Source organism: Rhamphochromis sp. 'chilingali' (genome assembly GCF_963969265.1).
Source record: "Rhamphochromis sp. 'chilingali' genome assembly, chromosome: 21".
NCBI classification, from domain to species: Eukaryota; Metazoa; Chordata; class Actinopteri; order Cichliformes; family Cichlidae; genus Rhamphochromis; species Rhamphochromis sp. 'chilingali'.
Window position 1 is genome coordinate 5,615,394 of NC_137949.1, and position 24,395 is coordinate 5,639,788.

Genomic DNA, 24,395 nt, shown 5'->3' on the forward strand with positions numbered 1-24,395 from the left:
AAGGACGGATGGGAGGGATGATGATGATGATGCGGCACCTTTCAGTTTGGAAACAGAGAGGGAGTGAAAGAGAGAGAGAGAGGGGTCGCCCTGTTACCTTGGAAACTGAGATGATGTGATGGAGAGGGTGGAGCTGAGTTCTGATTGGCTGACAGGGTGTGGTGCTCCCCTTCCTGAGGGAGAAGAGAAAGGAGGGGGAGGATGACAGCGCAAAGGCTGGGTTGTGAGAAGCAGCTGCTCTCTCTCTTTTCTTTTTTTCCTCTGATGCCAGAGGACACATAGGGAGCACAGGAAGTCCTCAACGCCCCCCACTGGACAATCCTGGAAGTGCAGAGGAAGATGAGGGAAGCCAGCACAGTACAGCACATTCCCTAACACCAAATTCTATGTTACACAGGTTTCTCACAAAGCAAAAGCTCTGTAACACAAACATGTCCCAACTTTGGGGATAAATAAAGTATAAATAAATAAATAAATTATGAAATTTAATAAGAAAAAGAAAAAGTCTCACATAAATTTTTATATATTAAAAGTTATTTCAAGAAATGCATTACAATTTTAAACACATAGGGAAATAGATAGAAAGTATATTTACATGGAGTGAGAGATAAAAGGGGCTTAATGTGTGTGTGTGTGTGTGTGTGTGTGTGTGTGTGTGTGTGTGTGTGTGTGTGTGTGTGTGTGTGTGTGTGTGTGTGTGTGTGTGTGTATTAACTAAATGCCTGGTTAATACACAGTACATTACTGCATATGCATAATAGCAGCTCAAAGCACAAGTTTGAAGAAGAAGTGTAGTTTCATTGTCTGATAATACTGCCAACATGCAGCAACAAGCTTAAATTGTGTGTATTTTGTGTGTTTCTTTAGGTTGTAGTCTTTGCATTAGACTCTTTTAAACTGCATTCAAATCCTAAATGTAAGCATTTATACAACATATAAACCACTAGTAACAGTTATTGGTGGGTGATAATGTATTGAAACAGGCACCGTATATCAATATTTTTTAAAACAAATATAAGTATTCTGGGAATACTATGGACAAGAGGGCTCATCTCATGCACCACCATCCTGAGGTAATTTTAGCTGAGGAAATTTACATTTAATTGGCTCAACCAAAAAAGCAACCAACCAACCAGCTACCTCCTTTTTCAGAGCAAGCTAATGGCTCAGTCAGACGAGGGAAATGAGGACAGCAATGTCACTGCATTTACAGAAAATTGGTGGCTACATGGTGACTGAAATTTTGATCACATTCTGTCACCTATTGCAACTTGCGGGGACTAAATGAGCTTGAGGATGTTGCACACTCTCCTAATCAGAGTTAGCCTTTCTGCAAACAGTTACAGTCTGATCTGGACCGACTGCAATCACTCAGAGATTGTTGAAGGTTTGCAAATAATTGCTGTGTCATTTATAAATGCAGGTGTTGATATGATGTTGCCATCAGTCTGACTAGGACCGATGACAGACTAACGCCATCTTATTACAACATTTTTTGCAGGTTCAAGTGATCCGATAAGATCCGTTTATCTTATCGGATGAAACAAAAGATTACAAAGTTTAACTTTGCGGACATAACTTGAAGCAGAAAAATTGGTTAAAAAATCGCAAAGTATATTCGCAATATATATTACTGCAATACTAAGCATATCATGCAAGAAAATCACAAAAATAATTCACCAGATAGTAACAAACACGTTGAAAAACCTCAAATAAATACATTTTTTTCAAAATCAATAGTGCAATTTTTTGTTAACTCCAGGATGGAAAGAGAGCCACTATATCTGCTGACAAATACTTTTTACCGATTGCTGTAAGGAAATCACTATACTGTGCAAAACACAGTATTTTTTTATATTTTTCTTCCAAAAAGCCAGATTTTCTTGTCAGCAGTTATCCAGGCTACTGAAGGTCTTTTAAAGTTTGTCTTTGGACACTGGCTGCTTTTTCACTCATTGTCAGTCTCGTTCTTGCACCTGACTATTTTTTAGATAATTGTTTGTTTGACAGGCATAATGTTTTTGCACCACCAGGGTGATTCCCAAAGATTAATCTGCCAAAAACGTGGCATGTCTTGTCATGGTGTACAATGTTTTGAAGAGACTGAACAAGCAGAGGACAAAAGAAGAAGTAGCCGTTCTAGAAAATGATTTACAGCAGATGAACAGGATCTGAAAGTAATCTTCTACAGAAACAGGAAACAGTGCTACTGTGTTTTACAGATGGCTGTAGCTACTTGCATCTCAGCTCCAAACCACGGGGGGTGTTTGATTCTATTTTGGTGATTCCATCAACTAAAACTGATGGAAACATGAACACAGAAAAGCACTGTCAGAGTTTGATCCACCAAGCACTAACATCTGGGAAATTGTGTGATTTAAAATGCCCAAACAGACAACAACAGACTTTGTCTGCCGTCTTTGACACCACAGCACCATCTGCTGCCAAGAAGGTAAGTTCAGGTAGGAAACTGGAGACAAAAGGCCGCTTTACATCAGTTATTCACGGCGCATTTCATTTCTTTCAGTGGCTGCATGTGCAGTTTTTTCTCTTAATTCACCTGTTCGTTTACTGCTAGAAATCAACAAACAAACTCCTGTGTGTATGAAGAAACTTCCAAAGGGAACAATATTAACTACAAAAATCTTACATGAACTGCTCGTGTGTGTCCACTATTACTAGCCTCTGACACTTGCATTCAAAATGTTTACATTTACTTCAGATGTTGGTCAAGTGGCTGTTTCTTCTTCCTCTTCTTCGTCTTTTTTCTTGAACAGAAATTAAATGTAAAGTGCTGGAAACTTGTATCTTCGCTATGCTTACAAAAATGTATATTTAAAAAATCATATATAGATAATTTACAGAGCCTTTAAGCTAGTTTATATATGAAGCTAATAAGCGACCCTAGCACTTGCAGAACATCCCGCGGCCACCAGAGGGCCTCCTATAGAGAGACGCGATGGGGTTGTGGGTGGATTCATGCTGACATAACGTTAAAAAAAAGATCTAAATAAGCTTAGTGGTTAATAGTATGGCAAATAAACTGCCTTATATTTAAATGTTATGCTAATCATGATTTATTAGGCATAACCAAAGTGCCTCTGAAGTAACGGGTTTTTTTTTTTGCCCTTATTGTAACACTAATTATTATAAGTCAGTATTAATCATATGATTAATAGCTGCAGCAAATCAAGCACTCAACATTGATGTAATGAATTAATGGAACAACTGATATAATTTTATTTTTAATGACAAAAAATAATCCAATTTCCTGTGACTTTAAACTGAGTATAAAAGAAAGAAATATGATCCATAATTTATTCGTCATGATAATTGACACACTTAAGTCAATTCATTAAGTCGTGTTCTGTTTGTCAGTAAGCATAGCTGCTGATATTTAAGGCACGATGCTGATCGTTATTGAGGTTTTACATGATTTTTTTATGTGCATGTGTTTTCAGTAAGGGAAGATGCTGATGTGTAAAGGTTTATACCACCAGATGGAGCACTTTACATTCTGTTGGTGGAAGCAAGAGCTGTAACCGGTAAAACGAATTTCATTTTTGTGACCTAATAAATATCATGAGTTTTATCACTGATGTTGGAAAATTTAAAAAAAAAACAAAAAATGAAGAAGACCAAACAAAACAAACAAAAAAAAAAAGGAATGATTAAAGGCATATTTAAGCACTGTAACAATTTTAAATTCAAATTCAAATTTTTATTTGTCACGTACACAGTCATACACAGTACGATATGTAGTGAAATGCTTGGACAACTGCTCGTGACCTAAAGAAAACAAAAAAGGAAAAGGCTATGAATAAGATAGGAAATAAATATGAAAAATTAAAAAGGGTAAATTTAACTAGGAAGGAATAAAATATAAATTAAGGTTAAAAATGAAATAACTGTACAACACAAATTAGAATGAAGGGTAAATTTAACTGGGAAGAATAAGATAAAATATATAAATTAAAGTTGAAAATAAAATAACTTTATATGTGCTTTCATTTTATGCTACTTTTTACTTTAACTCCATTAGATTTCAAGAAAGTTCCTTTCACTCAATTCCAAACCAGGATGTCTCATAAAAAGTTCCAACTTTGTCAAGTACAACGTTCAGATTTTGTTTGATAATCTAAGAGTAAATAAGGGTAACCCTGCAGCCTAATAAGAACATTGTTTGGAGGGACGGTTTTGGACTAATGCTTAAGAGGTTGGAGAATAATTAATTGCTTAAGTACTAGTATATATTCCTGTTAAAACATCATGTCAAGGACCTGAATTCAAAATTTCTACTGAATATACAAAAAAATATATATATATCAGCAAAACATAAAGTACACAAAGCCCTCAGCCTTCAGACACACTATTATTTTTATTATTATTTGATGGTCCAGTAATGGTTAGTCGTTAGTTAAACCATTCTGATACAATTGTATTCAATTCTTTAGGCCTTTGTTTGTTTTTTTCTGAACATCTTGAGTACAGATGCCTCTTTTGTCACATCTGCTGTGTTTATGGTTTACCTGGGAACCCCAAGTTTAATGTTTAATTGCTTGTTTTACTTAAAGGGACATCACATTTACTATAGATAACCCTAATCTGACAAGTACTGTAACAAGGGAGTTCAGCTGCATTAGCTTCATTGTAGTTGACAGGTTTATTCAAAGCTTATATATTTATCTGTGAGATAGGTCAGTGTAGGTTTAGCCTAGCTTAGCATGAAGCCCGAAAGGAAAAAAAACGTTAACAAAAATACGAAAAGTATTCTACTCAAATTACACTTCAATAATTTGATTTCTATATTCCATAAGAACTTTTTTAATCAATTATTAATGATAAAAGCTCAACATTTATCACTGCCATCAGCTAATTCTTTCACTATCATTTTTTCCTACATATAAGTCATGCTGAAGCTAAGCTACAGTTTGTTATGGAATTACAGAATAAATATCTACTTTTTGTAAAAGATCTTTTTTGTAATTTAACCCACCGCTTAAATTGTGAGGAGGAATTTAGTCATTATGTTGCACCGCTGCTAATTAGCAAAAATAACAAATTTAAAACACCTTCACCAGAACACCATCACAGAATAAGAGCATGGTTGTGACCAGTCACAATGCAAATGAATACACAAACACACTTTATGAAGTACAGGGTTAATTTACTTGTACTTCATTTAAGCCGTTGTCTTATTAAAAAAAAAAAAAAAAAATTTAAAAGGTGCTGGAAATGCCAGCACCGATTTCGTTTCTGCTTCGACTCCTACGATAAGAAACCTTATTAAAACACTTACATGTCACGTTTTGGTTTTTATTATAAGACTATAAAAATATACAGAAATATAAACAAAGATTGACAACTTTGGAAAAAAGAATCTTTATTTGGAAACATTATGGAGAGCAAACAAAGAAAAAAAAGATCTTTTAGAGTTTTTCCATTTCTGAAAATCATTTTTATTTACTATAATACAGCGGATGTTAAAAGTCAGTTGGTTTGTACACCGGTGTGATTGGATAAAGGCAGATCTTATTGGGGGAAGAAAAAGGTAAATTAAAAGAAGAGTCGATTGATTGATGGAAAACTACAGACGAACTTAGTCTTATATCATCTAGCAGCTGAACCCCACCCTCCCTCAGCCCTGCCCCCCAGGAAAAACACTCTCACACTCTCTTCCAGCCTCACTTATTCACTTGCTTCAATGTGCCCTTCAAAATCCTCCTCTGTCCAAAATCATAAAATCTGTAAAGTAGGGTTTGGCTTCCGCTCTGAATATTTTCTTCCTTTAGCACAGCTTTGACCTCATCGCTCACATCTCAGAAGAAAATATTTGCCCCATTATAGATGCAGGTCTCCTTCAAAGTGCCCTCTCAATCAGACCTGTGATGTGAGGTTAGACAGGTGTTTGGCTCCATTCCTTTCCCCTCAGTAAAACTTGTTTTATCTCAAGGTCATATGCGAAACCAATCATCTAAGTTGGTTCTGTTAATTGCATAATTGTCCACAATTAAAAACATGACATTTTTAATGTCTAACAGACCAGTTTTTTGAGCACCGACTAAAAAAAATAACAAGACTTGCTTTACAAAGCAGTGAGCCATTATGAGGTCTGAAAAGAGTGCAACGAGGACACAGAAGGAGACGGGCGTCCAAAACAGGACAAAACTACATTATATCACTGACTCGTCTCTCAATGCTGACATTCACTGAGGGATAATGCTTGGCTGTAGCGCTGGAGAAGGCAGCAGAAAGTGCAGAGAGGAAGTTCATAAAAGTGGGTTAAATTATAAATGAAAGTACTTTTTAAAAGGTTCTTCAAAAAGGGGAAAAAAAGAGAAAAAGTTTATTAAAGTGAATTAAAAATGATGAGGAGCACAGCAGCTGCACGCGAGCAGGACATTTTAGTGGAAGTCTCAGGTTCACCACAGTAAAACCCTTTAAAAATAGACATTTTCAGTTCAGTACCTACACCGACATTCACTCTGTGTCTGCTCGTCAAGCTCACTGACAGTTTTTGGCTGCTGCTTTTAAACCGAGGTCATTTCTGCTGCCTAAAATGTGTTTCTGTCCATCTGAATCCACGTGCTGCACCATTAGCAGGAAGTTTAACCTGCCTTGAACCTGTATCTGTCATCCTCACAGACAGCGACCACAAATAACACATCTGGCTAGCTTTTTAAACACACTCAAAACAAATATTTACATATTATTTCGTATAAATACATAAACTAATTGAGAGTACCATTAATATAGACTTTATAATTACAGAATACAGAAGCATTTTAGGGGCTGATTTAGGACACGACCTGGAAAGATGTTGTTTTTGGTGCCAATTAAATTTCCAAATAAACCAAATTAATATTCACTTACTGTTTATAAGACACAACTATATTCTATAAAAATTGAAATGACCTGCACACATATATTTCTGACTTTTGCTGGCATGTGCAGATTAAAAGTGTGGCTATTTTCTTTATTGTTTCTAACACATCAACAGTAATGGATGCATTCAGATTTAGTCCCCCCGACTACAAAAATAGTTATTTATTAAATACTGTAACTATTATGTAGTATATAGCATTATTTTATTGGCATATTTTAATTACAAAAAGTGCAATATATACCTTTAAAATGTAATTGTTCGCTTCATGAGAATTTTATTCCAAATTGTTACCAACTTGTACGTTTCAGCTCATGGAAAAGCTTAAAAATGATTATTACACAGCAGACAGGAGAACTTGGATCCAGATGGACAGAAGACCAGAAATAAGGAGTTAGATATCCTCTACGGGGCTTTATGTTCAGCACGAGAGGCTTCATTTATGTGCCTCCGTCTCCCTCAGTGTGCCGCAGACAAAGAAAGCAATGAGATTTTTATTTGTGTGTGTGTTGGACAGGTCAAAGAGGAGTTCAAAACTAACCATCTGTTATCAAACCCACTCCCATCCCCTGTGTAAACACACACGCTCACTCTCTCATTCACACTCACACACCACCCAAACCACAAAGAAATATGATTATAGCTTCTGACAGATTATAGTCCAGTACCCCGTGGTAGTTCACTAAATCAGCAACTTCTGCTGCTGATATTTTTTTATATATTTATATATACTTATATATACTTCTTTCCTCTATTTAGGGAAAACTATATAACCAAAAATATGATATTAAGTGTTGATTTCTTGCACGGCGGAAAAAGAACAAATGCCAAAAAAAACCCGAAAATGTTTTCTGAAACGTTCCCGTTAACCCAAAGAGATTCAGATAAAACAATGCAAATCTGAACAGGAGCTCATTTAGTTTCATTTCTTTCTTTTTTTTTTTTTAACGTTAAAGCTCTTTTTTTTTTTCACTAAGTGGCAAAAACAGAGACATGCAAACTTTTGATTTCAATAAACCAACAGAAACGGGAGAATGAAAAAAAAATGGAAATGAAAAGATGTAAAGCATCCTCTAGGAAGTAAGCCCAACATGGAAGACGCCTCCTTGAACCAAACAGGTCCAGAATGCATCGCAACGTAGTGGTTTCCTTATTCATGTGCCATCGTCGAGGGGTTGCCGTCCCTTCCGATTGAGAGGCGGTGCATTAACAGTTCGAGGCTCTATGGAGACACTCAGGAACAGTTAGTGTGACGACTCGCTCACATGGAGCATCACAAATCCAAAAGTCCACATTCTCCGTTCCTTTTTCCCTTCTGAATCCCCTCCTTCCCCATGATGGGAAGGTACAAAGTGGCTGCGATACAAACCACAGGTCAGTTCACACAGATACACCATCACACACATCATCAGCATCATCACACACAAACACACAAGCTGGGTCGATATCTGACGTTACAAAAAATATTTTTGTTTTAAAAAAAATGAAAAGAATGGAAAGAAAAAAAGAGCTAAGCAAACAGACATGAAATTGGCATGTGGACTTTTGACACAAATCGTGCATGTGCTGTCCTTGACGAGGGTCAAAGTTCATGTAGCGGGAAGGGGGTTCTTTGTTTTTTTTCTCTCTTTTTTTTGTCATTTAGGATTTAAAAGTGAGAGCGCACCCATCTGCCACCTCACTGAAACTGAAAAGCTCTTCTACAAGGCTTTGACTTCATCTCGCGCCCATGAGTGTGTTTGACCTTTAGTGTCTTGTTGATCCCTCCTTCCTTCTTATGAACAAAGGTCAAACAAAAGAAGAAGAAATGTTTTCCTGTGCTGAAACCTGCAGGAAGACTGAAATCCTCACAGTCAGCATGTGTGTTAGTCAGGTAGCCGGTCAAGTCAGCTAATGAGTCCGCCAATCAGTCCGTATCAGATAATTTCACATTTGAGTTGCAGTCGCAGGGATTCAACTTCCCTTTTCTCTTATCTCGGAGCGGGGATGAGGAGGGCGGTGCTTAATAGGGACTTCTGGCCCCCAATGTGCTATTCAGTCTGGGTTAAAGGTAGGAGTGTGTCCTGGGATCCCAAGAGTCTGTGTCTGACCCTGTGGAACGATTAGTGTTGTCACTATGTGCCAAATCAAAGCGGTTCATTCGCGGTTTTCAGCTTCTGTATCATGAAGGGGGGCAGTCAGATACAAAAATTAGTTCCAAAAGGTGACGTGCGATTGTAATTCTCTAATCCAGGATTTTCCTCACAGGATGAGCAGGTCTCACAGATTAGGTTTGATCCAACAAATGGTCGATGCGCCTCTAAACCCCCAAAGCTCATTCACCTCCAAGTCGATGACAAACAGCAGCTGATGAATCCCCCAAAAATCAGCAACCAGGTTGTTTTATTTTCCATTTTTATGAGCCCGCCAGCTATTTGTAGAGCAGAGGATGACCTGCAATTGTCGGCCGTAAGCGGCTGGCAGCGCGGGCAAACAACCACCCTCCACTTCACTTCCCAGCATGCTCCTCTGGCTCTTATATGAGCGGGTCAGGGGGCAGGGTGTGCTGGATCTGCTGTGGCTGCAGGGGGGGCGGCAGCTGCAGCGGCAGCAGGGCCTCCACCATGTTGTGGCAGTGCGGGGGCGGTGTCCCTTCGCTGCTGGAGCTCTCGGCCACCTCGCCGCCGTGGAAGAAGTAGTCGCTCTGTACAATGAAGGACTCGATGACGGCCTGGTTCAGCTTGGTGGTCGACAGCGTGTCCTTGTTCTCGAAGTCGGGCCGCATGAGCGTGGGCCAGAAGCAGATGGACAGATTGTCGGCTGTCATCAGGGTTGTTTTGCTATGCTGGCTCACTCTGCGGGGAAATAAAAAGGTTCAAAGTTAAATCAACACTGGAAACAACAGCTCCAGAAAACAGGTGGTCTAAGGTGACAGCACGTAAGGAAATGAAAAATACCTTGACTTTTTATTTATTCTTTAACTGCTAAAAACATAAGAAAGCAGATAAAGGTTTGTCAGTTAAAGTGGACTCGTGATGTTCATTTCAGGCTCCATATTTTTATTCGTGGACTCTGGAGTGGCTTAGCATGATTCACAGTTCAAAATAATCCTTATTAATTAAATAGCCAACTTCCTTCTGACTGACTGCTGCTCATAAACAGAAAGTTTAAACAATAAGTGGGTGGAGCTTGTTTGAAACAGCATATAGATGACGGGAAAGAAGGAAAAGCAGAACGGTTTGTCTTAAAGTTGTCATACTCTGCTTGGTTACTGTGTGCAAACGAACCAAAAACCATGCATTGGGATTTTAGCACTCCATGATATTAACACATACCTCGCTATATTCTCTATAAAGTGGGAACAATGTGGGACTCTTATATCACATTTAAATGTATTCAGTTACTTAGTGAGGAGCTATTGCAATATTCAGTAAATTTAGTAAGACCGTTCTAACATGATTTATGCCGTTTCACAGCTTTTCACTCATTTAGGGGATAGTCTGGTTCCTTTGAAGTGGGGTTACGTGAGGTACACGCTCACTGTCAGTGTGCTATCTTCAGCAAATGGCAGCAGGCGTGCGCCCAAGCTGACAGGAGCCCCGAATGGCACAGGAGCAGAGAAATGTACAGCTGTGAACAGAATCGAATGCAAAAACCCACTTTTCTGAGGGACTGTTTTTGTCAGTGGAGCTCGGTGCTTATTAAGAGAACGACTTCTTTCTTAGTGTGTTTCAAACTTTGACAGCTGCTGTTCCATTAAGCTGAAGTGTTCCTTTAAACTTCACGATATTATTTGCTGGTTTACTAGTGCTGTGCAGCGAACGGTGCTGGAGACATGGATAAAAGCCACATTCTGTGATGGAGTGACGACATCGATCAGCATGAGGAATGTCTGCACTTATCGATGCATTCCTAGTTTAATGTCTTATTTGCAGCTTTTGCTTCATGTTGTGTGAATTTCATGTTCTTTATTTTCTCTTTTTTTAATTTTCAACCATCTGTGTCGCAGAAACTGTCAATTCATCACAACTTGTGTCCTCCCCAACTTAATTTTTGGGATTTGCATGCCGTTGCCCAGCTTCAGAGTGACTTCATTTTAGCACCTGGTAGAAAAACCGTCCCTCTTAAAGCTGCTCGGCAGTCTGTGTCTGTTCACCATCACCCTGTGTTGCAGCTACAGGCTGTAATAGTCTCTCATCTCATGTCTCGCTTAATGTTAGGTCACCTTGTCCGCCTCTTATATTAGTCATGGGTGTTGTTTAGAATTTCATTTCATGTCGGACATTTTCCCTCTTTACTTATCTCACAGGATAACACTGCTGTTTAATTCAAATGTGTTCAGGTCCTCTCATATGACTCTGACCCTTTGAAACTTGTGTTTTGGCTTCTATTTTTTTTTTAAGTCTTGCCCACAAACACCAAACCGTAAAGAAGCTCTAAAAATACAAAACTCCTCTTGCATGACGACCAATGAACCTCAAAGCTCTGAAAGAAATGTTGCTGCTGTCTCTACATTAACAGGGCTGCTTGCTCTATCAGTGAAAGCTAACAAATTAAGTAATGATCCCTGGATGTCAACTAAACTAACACAGAACCAGAGAAGAAGACAAACATTTCACTCCTGTGTTTTATCCATTAACTGTAGCGCTGCCGTTCACTAGATGTCATCTCCGACCATGTCCTGTCAGTCATGATCGATATTTGGCACAAAATCAGACTTTGCTTGATGTTTCAGAGTGATTTATACTCATTCTGTATCTGCAAACTATGTAGACATTTGCGAAGAAATAATTAGCATTCAGTCGCTGCAGCAGTTACAAAGTACAGCTGTGGTCTCAACTCAAAGGAAGTTAAAATGATATCTGCAAGCGGCTCTTTTCAAGTTTAAGTGATGCGTTCACTGTCACCACAGGTATACGGCCATTTTGACTTTGAAGCCTGCAAGCATTTCACTTAAAAAAAACATGGATAAAGAAACACACAAGAGGGAATGTACTCTGTGCACGCGTGTGTGTGTGTTGCCTTTCATTTTTACCTGTTGAGGTGTGTGATGATGTATTTGAAGACCTGGTAGTTGACGGGAGGAAACTTTTTCACAATCTCCCGCAGTGCCTGCAGACGCTCCATGTAGTCCATGATTTCTAACACACACACACACACACACACACACACACACACACACACACACACACACACACACACACACACACACACACACACACACACACACACACACACACAGAGAGAGAGAGAGAGAGAGAGAGAGAGAAAAGACACAGAGCGTTTTACATTTTACACGGTCTCTCTTGGGAAAGGAAATTATACTCCATGGAAAACAAAAGGCTGAAACGCTGCCAAAAGCAGCTCCCACGCTGTGCACAAACAATACACACGCAACCACACACACAACAACACTAAACCTTGTGGGCAGAAATAAAACTAGCCTTCCCTGTATAAGGTCTGACTGTGCACTGGTTAAGACAAAACAGATCAGCCTTTGCAGATTAGGAAAACAAACATTTGTTCTCAACTTTTCAGATTTCAGGGGAGACAAAAAAGAAACACAGCATCTGATTAAAGACCCAGTAATCATAACTGAGGCACAGAGCTGGGCAGAAACACACTGGGCAGCAGCAGTTTCCCTCCCATGTGTTCAATAATTCCTCACTGTCACCTGCTTGAACTATTATTTGTTGCAAGATGTTATGTCTCATTACCCAGACAGGTTTGATGACTAACCATAGCTGTCACAGAAGCTTATCATCAGATGCAGCAGGGACCACACAGTTATTTATTAGATCAATGTGCAATTTAAGCGATTTCAAACCACAGCCTCCTTTTTGAAAGAATTTCTTGAGCTTTCCACAGTATCGATCAATTCCTTCTTCTGATTCCGCCTCATTTTTTGACTTTCAGACTTCAGCAAAGTTGAAAAGATCAGTCACAGTAGACTGATTAGCTGCACAAGCATCTACGGATTCATTTGCTATTAGGAAATCAAATATCAGCAATTTGTCTGATACCTGATAAGTTCACGCCACAGAGCTGCCAAACTGATTCGTCTGCAAAGACATGTCATTAACAATGGCAATTCAAAGAAACAGAGACAAATTATTATTGCTATTATATAACCAAGTATAAGACCAATCAGTTGAGAACGTATGACAGTTTAGAGACTGATAAGACTGCGAGGGCTGTGCTGTATGAAGCCTGAGGGGTGTATGTTAGTGAGGCTGTAAGGCTTCCCTTGGATCACAACATGTCTTTGGAGTACGACTGTACTCATCATCAGGCATCATTACCGTAAAGTGTAAGGCAATAAGCTTATCTTCTGTTTTTCTGACAATGTGTCAGACAAAAGTGTGTATTATTATTGAGTAAATTAAACTGCAATTAAAGGGACTTGTGAAAAAATGTTTCATTAGGATGATGGTGATTTTCTAAAAACTCTTTGATAGGATGCCAAAGAGGAAGAACCTGAGAACTCTGGATACAAATGAACTTCCCTTTCTGCACAGCAGGAGGAAATGTTGATAAATCATTTGGGTAGATGGGAGGAAGAGAAAAGGGGATGACGTATAGCACAGGTCCTCAGCTGGAACACACAACTACACAGAACATCTGTATGCCTTAAACATTAGGCTTCAGGATGCCCCGCTTCTTTGCCCTTTCCCACAAAATTCCTAATTGGAAAGACACAGTGTGTTTGTTCGCCACATGATGCATATCTTTGGATTCTTGACTGCGTCGTTAAAAGAGAACAGTCTGGGAAAGTGTGACTTTAAAAACAAAAAAAAGTAATCGGATTTAGCATCAGACCCTTATTTGGTTTAGTTAAATGTTAAATTTGATCGGGGAAAAAACAAAAAACAAAACATTACCAAGTAACAAGAAAGATCCTGCTATATTCCTAGAAGGTAATTTGTCTGTTAAATTCTTCAGTATTCCACAGCCTCTCCAGGGAAAGCATCACTTTCCTGCCGGCGAATGCTCAATGGAGCTGAAACGCTCCACTTACTTATTAAATATTTAAAGAGCAGATGTGAAATAAGAGCTTCTACCTTTGGATTGTCATAACAAGGCCGCTTCAACAAAACCCCTGCCTGTCCTATCTGGAATATTCTCCAGGATATTCCAGACATTCCAGGACCAGCAGGACGCCATTTATATTTGTAGACACAAACGTAAAGGCCAACGTGTACCAATGCACAGATTTATTCATCCTGCACGCCATCAATCATCCTAACGAGGAGCCAACGGGAGCCTTTGACCCTCTAATGGCTGGAAGAGGTTAAAGGTCGTTAAATGAATGCAGTCACAGCTCGACACAGTACACCACGGGACCGATATAACGACCGACTCCAGCTTTTATTAAATATATATCAGCCTGACAGCATCTCACAATGTATTTGGTTCAATAAGGCGATAAAGCTCAGTGTGCACATGTGTTTAGGCGAAGCTTTGATGATCCCCATCGGGAAAAGACCCTGCTGCTGCTACAGGAAGCTATTGTCGTTGTTATTGTTGTCACGGAATGAAAATAAATAAAAGGATTATTAAAAATATGCTGAACAGAAAAGGCAGAAAGCCAAAATCAACTTTAGAACTGACTAGAAAAACTAACACAGTTTCCATTACATGAGAAATTAGTGCAGCAGTTTGAAGCTGATCCAGGCAAAACTGCAAAGGCTAAGTGCTTATTTACAGGTATATGTATTGTATGCCATTGTTTATGTTCACAGTCTCTTTTTTCCTTCTCTGATTACAATGTTTGAAACTTTTCCATGTGTCTTGATTCACTCTGTTATCACATCTATTCAACATGACCTGAAACCAGCAACAACAAAAGCCTGATTCAGGCTCCAGGATAAGTACACTGGTGTCAAACCTGCTCGACAAGTTGGTTACCCTCCTGATGGAAACGTACTGTCGTGTTTAACTGCTCCAAGTTTAAAGAAACAGACAGGAAAGAGGCACCTCAAACTAGACCTTAGTCACGTAAGGAGCAAAAAGATAGAAAGAGAAAGTCAGAGAAGAAGAGCTGATTTAAACGATTCCTTTACCAACTATCAGTTATTTTCCTGGTCATTAATTTGTATATAAATTCTGAAGTTTCCCATGAGAGATGCTGACCAGAAGCCCTGGTTCCTGCTCTATACGAGTCATTTTCTAGAGAAGAAAAACCAGCACCACCCTCCAGATTTCTTCTTCTGTCAGTCTATGAGACTTTTTACAGTTCTCCTTGTGTTTAATTTTGGCTCGCTAATCTGCTGGAGTCAGCCTGATGGTTTCAGCATTATAGACACACAAGCGACACACACACACATACGCAGGATGTCTGACAGCATCCTAGGCCTGAAAAAGCCTCTTAAAAGTGAATGATGTGACTCAAAGCTCTGAGCATGTGGAAACAACTAAACTTCTGCAGCATTAAGGCCAGCTGCTACAGCAGACAAGAGGTTAAAAGTAGAGCCTGACTGATTGGACTGAGGACTGTTAAGGCCGATACTGATATTTGGCAATTTAATTCTGCAGGCCTCTGGTGGGAAAACTATGCAACATCAACACTCATTACATGGTTAAAGGGTGTTTCTCCAGTCTCCTCTTAACTTCTTCATTTTTTAGCTGCATGCATGTGCCTTTATCGTGGTACGACTTTATGTTATTCGCAATAGCACAATAACTCAAAAGTTTGAAGCAATGCTGATCAAACTTTTTAGGGGTGTAGGTATAGTGCTTCTTGTTTATTTTGAAGCTATGGTGTCATTTTACTCTAATGTATCACATTTGAGTTGTAAGCGGGTAAAGGAATATTCCAGCATGCTGCCGCCCAGTGAACCTAACCCTCCATTCACTGTTTTGACTCTGTTTAACATAATTACATCATTTCCTACGTGTTTAACAATTCCTTTAACTTAGAAGTTGCACCAAGTTTTTAATGTGTCTGTCTGGGTGTTTTTGCTATCAGGGCTTACAAAATTGCAGTTCATGACTCGGGTGTGTGTTCATTCTTACTTGCGGCCTCCACCAGCTCTGGGTGCAGGCTGTAGGGGATCAGCGGATCGGGCAGGTCAGCAAAGAAAGCCTTCAGCGCTCCAGCAACGGCATTCACCGCCACATCCATCGCCACAAAGTCAATACTGTGATCTACAGGGAGAGGGAGGGAGAGAGAGAAAAGAGGCTCAACAGCAGATTCGCAAGGTCACTCTGTTTCTGAAGCTTGTTCTGTAGCATTCGTTTCATCCTCTGCATCACAAACAGGAAAACAGCAAAACAACTCCACCCACACGCAGCTTCTGGTTAATACGTTCAAACTCACTGTCCTCTAAAGTCTCCCTTTAGGACCTCACAAACAGTTAAAGCACTCTCCTTAAACCCTTTGTCACTGTGCTCAGCACATTTGTTCTTTTCCTTGCTGTTGTAGCATCAAATTACATTTTTCTGCACAGAAAACTTCCAACACAGTTCTCCAGCCCTGTTCTTAAAAAGTATAAATCACATCCTTCCCATTTGATCTTTTCTACACAATAAAGGGAAACAGCAAAGCACCCCCATATACAATGCAATGTCATTTAAATATGCATGTCTGAATATCTTATTATAATATTCTGATCTAGTTCCCTCGAGTGTAATGTCATTCAAATTTATTCACGTGTAGCATAACTTGTTGTTTTTCTGGAAGGGAAACTGTTCATGATTACGAGCAAAAACAACAACAGTATCTGGCATCACTGGAGTAAAAATCCATTATAACCTATTAGAATATTGTAATTTAAAAAGTGGTAGAGGGACTGCATGGTAGCGTCTGTATGGAATGTATAGTAGCGACCGACTGATTGCTGAGGTAAGACTGTGGTTAGATAACCTGTATTTATCACCCTGTCATTTGTCAGTCAATGTCATTACTTTATTTTTTTTAAGTGGAACTGGTTGTTGATTCAATCGCCTGAGATTAGTTGACCTTAGTACTAGGGCTACACGATTTCGCATAAAATGAGAATCACGATTTTTTGGCTTAGAATTGAGATCACGATTCTCTCACGATTTTCTTTTCCAGTATAAATATTTATTGCGCTTATTAACTGCACATCAACTTCGTAACAGTTGAGACTGAACATAAAAACAATAAATAAACATAAAAACAACAAATGTCTCACGTTTTGTTGTTGCCGCAAAATGTTGTACTGCTTGAAATTCCGTCTCCACCGTTGCTCGACACTGCGTGTATAGAGCAGGTAGTGCAACAATAGAAAAATAGTTGCGGGACGGCACCGTGTAGCGTTTGTCTAGGGTGTTGATCATTTTCCTAAATCCCTCGTTTTGCACAGTGTTGATGGGAGCCATATCTTTGGTCAGGTGATAAGTGATAGCCTCCGTAATTTCTTTGTGCCTGCGGGAGTTCGACGGGTATAGGGAAGCGCTGTATAAGGTTCCCGTTATTGATGTTTGGGTGGTTGACCGGGACGGATTTTCTCCTGTCACTTTCTCGTCATCCCTGACGTGCTCTCCGTTGTTTTTCCCTGCTAATGTTAGCATCACACGGCACAGCTTCTGTATCACGTGGTATAAGGCTCCGCCCTTGTCGTTTGTTGAGCAGGAAGAGTGAGCGCTTGTTTTCATGCAGATTACATCCCGGATCAAAATGCCGGGACGTCGTCGTCTTTTTTTTTCTTTTCTTTTTTTAAATCGTTGTCATTTGGAAATGAGATCGCACATAAGTATGAATCGAGATCGCGATTTTCTAACGATTAATCGTGCAGCCCTACTTAGTACCCATCTGCCAGACGTTGCTAATGGATACTTCACCTGTCATCATTGCAAGCTGCTCAAGATCAATCCCACAGTCTCGGGTCAGCACAACATTACCAGTGTACATATATGAACCTGAAAAGGTGTATTGGTGTTTTTGCTTTAACAAAAGACTATTCGTGCAATAACATTTTAGTAAGTCACTTCAAATACAAATTATATGTAGCATACTTCTGCACTGCAAAGCATGAAAATAAATATGTAACATGTTATGTGACAAATGGGTAGAAGACATTGAGAGGCATTTATTTGAGTATTTCAGAGGAGCTGGCTATGGTTCATGTTTCGGCGTCTGTTAAAGAATGCTAAAAAACAAAATGTGCTAGCAGCTTGTTATTAGTTAACCAAAGTATCCTTCCTTTGAACACTCAGCTTTTAAGCTCAGCGCTTAGCAATGACACAAACTCGATACGAACTGCTTTTCTGGACTAGATGACCATCGTTTGAAATGGAGGGAGGTCATCTGGACATCTATGGCTACATATTCAATGGTTAGGGGGAACAGATGGCAAAATTACATCCCAGAGACACTTGCAGCCACACAGATGTATAAGCCTGTTATATGCATGTTAAGCCTGAGTGTGGAGCAGATTTGTGGATCCGGGACCAATAACCTGCACTCGTGTCCTCACATACGAGTCAAACAGGATTTAGCTGGGTCAATGTTTCAGTTTGAAAGGATATTAAAGAGCCTGTCAGTTGTGGTGATGCAGCAGTGAGGCCCACAGCTCAGTTTTTGTGTCTGAGCAGGAGAACAGAGCTCCTCTCTGATCACAGCTAACAGAGGTTATCATGAGTGTGTCTGGAGGCACAGAGGGCCGAGTGTTTCTCTGATGGAGCAGCGGGACTGGAACAGAATACACAGCCAGCTCATGAAAGCTTTTTCTTGCTCTATTATTTCTGATGAGGGAGAATGGATGCTTCAGCTCCATCACGTTTTACTTTCTGTTTCATTCACAAATCAGAGGAGAAAAAAAAGTGGGTTGGGTCCAAATCGATCAGCTTTCTCATTAAGCCAGGGTAAAAATACTCTGTAATGACAGTTCAAAGGAATACGTGGAGAAAGAAAAATGCGTATTACTTGCTGTTATGACACTCGGCAACAGCCAAATGACATTTGGAGGGAGGAGAAATGGTGAGAAAGAGGACAGAGCCCTAAGGTAACACGACAGCTGTCACAGTGAATCTGAACGCATGCTGACAAACACGCTGAGCTAGAAACACTTGAAGGAAATGGAGAGCATTGAGCAACGGAGGGATATAAACAACAGGAAATGCACAAATGAATTTAGGAAGGACAGGGTGGGAAAGGAGGAGTCGAGTGAAGGAGGTGAGGAAAGGAAGGAATTTCAAAACAAAAAAATGGTGGCAGCCACCAAAGCCTCAGCCTCAGATACACATCATCTTTCATATTAAAAATGTTTTTTAATATGAAATAATCATAGAATAACCAAGAATATGCTCGAGCTCTTCTCCTGAACAGAGGACCAGAAGAAACAGAACGCAGAAAAAAAAATAAGAAATGCAGAAATGATTCAATAATCATTGCACGCTTCATCTCAGTCAAGTCTCCATATTTCAGCACCTGGCTGTAAAATGCCTGACGCTGCTGACCATGTGCTGGTGATTTCTGCCTGTGGTGACTTTATTTATACTAACAGCCCGTTTGGTAGCTCCCGAACCATCATGAGAAGTTTCGACTGTACTCCACAGGGCATGTGTTTCTCTTTAAGCACTTCTGCTGCGTGGTCAGGTTTGGAATCGGTCTTTTGGAGTTTTCTCTGTGGGTTAAATATATTGCACACATCACACATGTGCTGTCACGGTCCGCTGTGACGGACCGAGTGGAGAATGCGTGTAATGGACCAAGGTGCGTACACAAGTGAACAGACGGGAGTGAGCTTTAACAGAAGGCGAGCCTTTATTATGGCTGAAAACAAGGTGTGCAAATACAGCAGGGATGGCGTGGCTAAACAAAAACCTAAACTGGGAACAAACTATGGTAAGGCTATGGCTTGGAAGACAACAGACCAGGCATGGAAACACGGAGGGTGGGAACACAGACGACGCGACACAGACTGTAAGAAACACAGAGACTAAATACACATGAGGGATGATCAGGGGAAGTGGCCACACATTGGAACGCAGCTGACACACATGAACTTAACGACAGGACAGGAGGAGTGAGCTGAATACACAGACAGTGAATGCAGGCCTTCAAAGTAAAACAGGAAACATGAGACATGAACCGGGGAGACGTAGTACAGGGGGAGGTGACATAACTGACAGCATGAACTTGACAGTACAAGACACACAGACATAAACACACGAAGGGCAAGGGAGACGTAATGCAAGGGTAACATAATTACAAAAAGGACTGGACTACCTTAAAGAACCTAAGCAAACAATAAACATCAAAATAGGTTAAGCATAACACACTGGGTCACACGACCCAGGACCATGACATGCGCTGCTTGATTCTGGAAATGTTTTCCAAAGAACTCCCAGGTTCTTATAACGGCACGATTTAAGTTTATGGGAAAATAATTTTGAAACACATTCTGTGAAACTAATAAAGACTGTTTGCCTCCATGCTTTGAAAATCCAGCTATGCACGCTCTTTCTTCCGATTTCTTAATAGTTAAATATGTATTCATAGGTCTATTACCACTACAAGCATGTGTCTGAGCAGATGAGTGTTTTACCTTGATCAAACTGTTTCTGAATGTTGTCCTGGTCTGTCTTGTTCCCACTGACGCGATACAGGCCCTCTGTCGTCAGACCTGGAAACACATACAGCCATTTTCAGCAACAGCTCTAATGGACTTCATTCATGTGGACTTAAAGCAGCATTAAACACACAAAAAAACTGTTAAAGTGCTGAGCTGAAACAGATGGGCCAACAGAAGCACCGTCTCATCTAATGTGGTTTTCCACATTAAAACATACTGAGAGTATTTGGATTTAAAGCTAAAAACTATGTCCTCTTTCTAGGATTTCAAAGCCTCTAATAATATTCACATTAGACATGTTACATTTAATTAGAACTTTTCTTTTATTTCTTTTTTAAATACTTGTAAATGCTTGTTGTGACACTGGTTATGATGCAATTAGGCCACAAGCTGCAGCAGAAAGAAAAACAAAACTTCCTAGAAAACATTTACACATTTTTTAAACATATAATTCATTTGCTCTGAACAAGGGGGAGAACAGCACTGCAGAAACAACCAGAGACATATATTCCATCACAATCTCCTGAAACCAGAGGCAGCAAATATTATACAGCTGTACTTAATCCACAAAAGGTAGATCAAAGGAGAAAAGAGAGAAAATGGAAAGAAACTTTAGTTGGAGTGCATTTTGTTAAAGGAGGCATTTACACCTTTCTCCATTTCTTGTCAAACATACACTCACCAGTCATTAATTACACCCTGCTAGTATTTTGCCTTTACAGCCAGCATACATTCAACAGCGTGCTGGAACATTTCACAGAGATTGTGGTCTGTGTTGACATGATAGCATCACATAGTCGCTGCAGATCTTAACATCTGAATGATTCATCAAACCAGGCGAGGTTTTCTGATCCTCTGTTGTCCAATTTTGATGAGGCTGTGATAACTGTAGCCAAGATTTCCTGTTCTTGTAGGACCAGGTGTGGTTGTCTGCTCCTGTAGTCCATCTGCTTCAAGGTTTGATAACCTGATTGTAACAAGTGGATATTTGAGTTACTGTTACCTTCCTATCAGCTCGAAGCAGTTTGACTACTCTCCTCTGACACCAAAAGGGCATTTTTGAACACACTCCCTGAATATTTTCTCTTTTTCTCTGTAAACTAGAGATGGCTGTGTGGAGAATTCCCAGTAGACCAGTAGTTTACGAAATAATCGTACCAGTTTGTCTGGCACCAACAACCATGCCATGCTCGACGTAAATTAAATCAGCTTTCTTCCTCAATCCATGTGTGACTGCATAAAACTGCTGCTGCAATGCGATGTAATTAGATATTTGCAAAACTATGAAATGCATATGTTGTAGATTGGCTATAATCTAATCTTTTATAAACCACCATCTCCCTCTGGATGCAGTTAATAAGGTGTGACAATAGTTTAATATTACTAGTTTCTTTTTTTCCTTTTTCTTTTAAACATACATTTTGAAATGAAAACCTTTATGAGTGGGACACAGACAGAGGAGGATGAAAGTGGTAGGTTAAACATCTCTCTTACTAGCTAAATGTCAGCTGAACATGACACACACAGCGAGATTTAGTCAAAAATATGACGAGTTTTGGGCCACCCACACTATGTTATTCATTATTAAGCATCAAAAAAATATACATCACATATACTGCAAGTATATGTATGAGTGCAAGTATAAATTATGACCTTTAGTCTTCAGAAATGACAAATTCAACAGTGTGAGACCAATTTGAGACGAATAACATCACAGAAAATCGCAGTGCAACATGAGCACCAGTCATCCAAAGCAGCAACAGCTAGATCAACAATTTTGCTTGCAGACTTCAGCTGGTCTGAGAGCAGCTTTTGTTAAAACCTCGGACCATAAATATCACAGCCAGCTGGCACCTGACAGCTGATCCCAGACCAGCACATACGAGACAGAGTGTCTTAATTAGAGCAATAATGTGTGTTCTGCCTGCAGGGAAGAACACACACGCGCACACACACACACACAGGCACACACACATGCATGTATACTGCAGTGTGGATGACCTTGCAGCAGCCACTACACAAAAACTACTGTCGTGTGTGTGTGTGTGTGTGTGTGTGTGTGTGTGTGTGTGTGTGTGTGTGTGTGTGTGTGTGTGTGTGTGTGTGTGTGTGTGTGTCCCTGCAGAGGCAGTTAAGCAGAGACAGTATTATGTAAATTCAGCTTTAATGGATTCAAGTAAATCGTGTCAACTGTGAGCAAGTGTGAATGTGCATGTGTGTGTCCGCTTGTGCGCATGCATTGATCTGCACCTTTCAGCGTTTTTGTTAATAATGTATGCTTGCTTGTGTTGACTCAGGTGTGTGACATGTGGTAACTCTTAAATTAATAACACAAATTGTAGTGATTGTGCCAAATCACCACAGCCTAATCAGCAACCCACTCGACCTAATTTGTGCATGCGAGTGTATACGTGTGTGTGTGTGTGTGTTCACACACACAGCGTGATGTATAAGCTCAGTAAAAAGAGTGGGTGGAAAAGCTCAAATATGTTCTGCTGCTGCACCTTCAATGTGCTCCAATTACTATATTTGTGAGGACTCACTTGGACCTCCACATTACAACTCAAAGCTTCGACCTTCAGCCTGATGACACACTGTTGTGAAATAAATTACACGGTAGAGCAACGCCTCGTCCGAATGTTTCTCTGAGTCACAGCCATATAACTCCTCTGCAGACGCTGGGTGTTCCTGATCTGCTTCTCTGCACTTAACGCACATTAACTTGGCAGCGACACATCAGACTTTCATGTTTCACAGAAAACTGAACATTGAAACACTGAACAAAAAGCACAAAACTGGAAAGATGACGGTTTCTGAAGTGGAATTTTAATGGTTCAGAACATGAAATGAGCTAAAAAGGTCTCAAAAGTTCTATGTGCACTATTTACCAAAGCCATTTATGTCAATGAGGTTTTAGTCAAGGTTGACAGGGTCGCAACTTTACATGTTTTTGCTTTACTCTTGGATATGGAAGCATAAGTTTTGGATTATACTTCTTAAGTTCTGCAATCCAAAAATTAATCATGAATAGCAAATTAGCATCAGCAGTGTTAGCATTTACAAATACCGACGTCTCTTATTGACAGCATGAAGCATTTCTACTCTGGATGCGTTCTTTCTTGGAAAACAACACCTGCACATCACCACTGAGGATTTTAAATCCAACAATCAAGATGTGATTGAAGTACAGACTTTCAGTTTTAATTCAAGGAGGAGTTTACTAAACAAATTGGTCATAACAGCAACTTTTAGACACAGTCCCACATTTAATCGGACTCACAATTAATCAGACAAACAGTTTGATAGCCAGGTGTGCCTGTTCCCTTGTTATTTCATGAGAAATGAAGCAGATATAATATCTTAAGTTGATTCAAACTGCTGAATTTTGAGATGTCAGAACGGCATAATTAAGCTGAATGCACTGAGTATCTCGGCTATTCTTTGACAAAAACGCTCTTTTCTCATTTTTAAGCTGGTTTTTTTTTTTGTTGCTGTTGATGTTTTGTTCTTTTTTTAATGAATGAGAAACAATCAGCTGATGATTAAAAATAAATGAATGAATATACAATAAAATATTTGGGGGGTACTTTGTGTATGAAAGCAGAAATCCTCTCCTTTCTTTTGATCTATTCACTGTGTTCATATTCATAACACCAAATATTTTAGGGGTCTTAAAGATTAGTAAATATCATTAAAAAGCCTGGCAATTTGTCCAGTGGTGAAAGTGTTTGCCAATATTTTGCTGTATATATTTTCCACACTAGTTTTGATCTTTATATGTAATGGCTCCAAAGTGTAGCTGGAGACACAGATCCTCTTTGGGTTTGTGTCAGGAAGGCCATCCGTAACAACGTAAAACTGCCAAATCGATCCATGTAGAACATAGTGATGGGCTTTGTAACTTTTAGGACAGTAATTTGAAGTCCAATCCGATAAATAATTTGGACATTTTTCTCCTCTACTAGCTGATGATGATGCAACTCATATTTACT

General features: G+C 39.6%; 1 protein-coding gene across 1 annotated transcript in view; it reads right to left on the bottom strand.

Annotated features, from left to right (window-relative positions):
- Window positions 1-5,358: 5,358 nt before the first annotated feature.
- Window positions 5,359-24,395, bottom strand: part of arhgap5 (Rho GTPase activating protein 5) — a 55,160-nt gene continuing 36,123 nt past the window's right edge. Inside the window, exons 4-7 of the mRNA XM_080871529.1 lie at window positions 20,377-20,454; window positions 15,878-16,009; window positions 11,898-12,003; window positions 5,359-9,717 (exon numbers count right to left, since the gene is read on the bottom strand). Coding sequence (XP_080727655.1) covers window positions 9,399-9,717; window positions 11,898-12,003; window positions 15,878-16,009; window positions 20,377-20,454 — 635 coding nt within the window. The 3' untranslated portion in view covers window positions 5,359-9,398. The remainder of the gene's footprint in view (window positions 9,718-11,897; window positions 12,004-15,877; window positions 16,010-20,376; window positions 20,455-24,395) is intronic.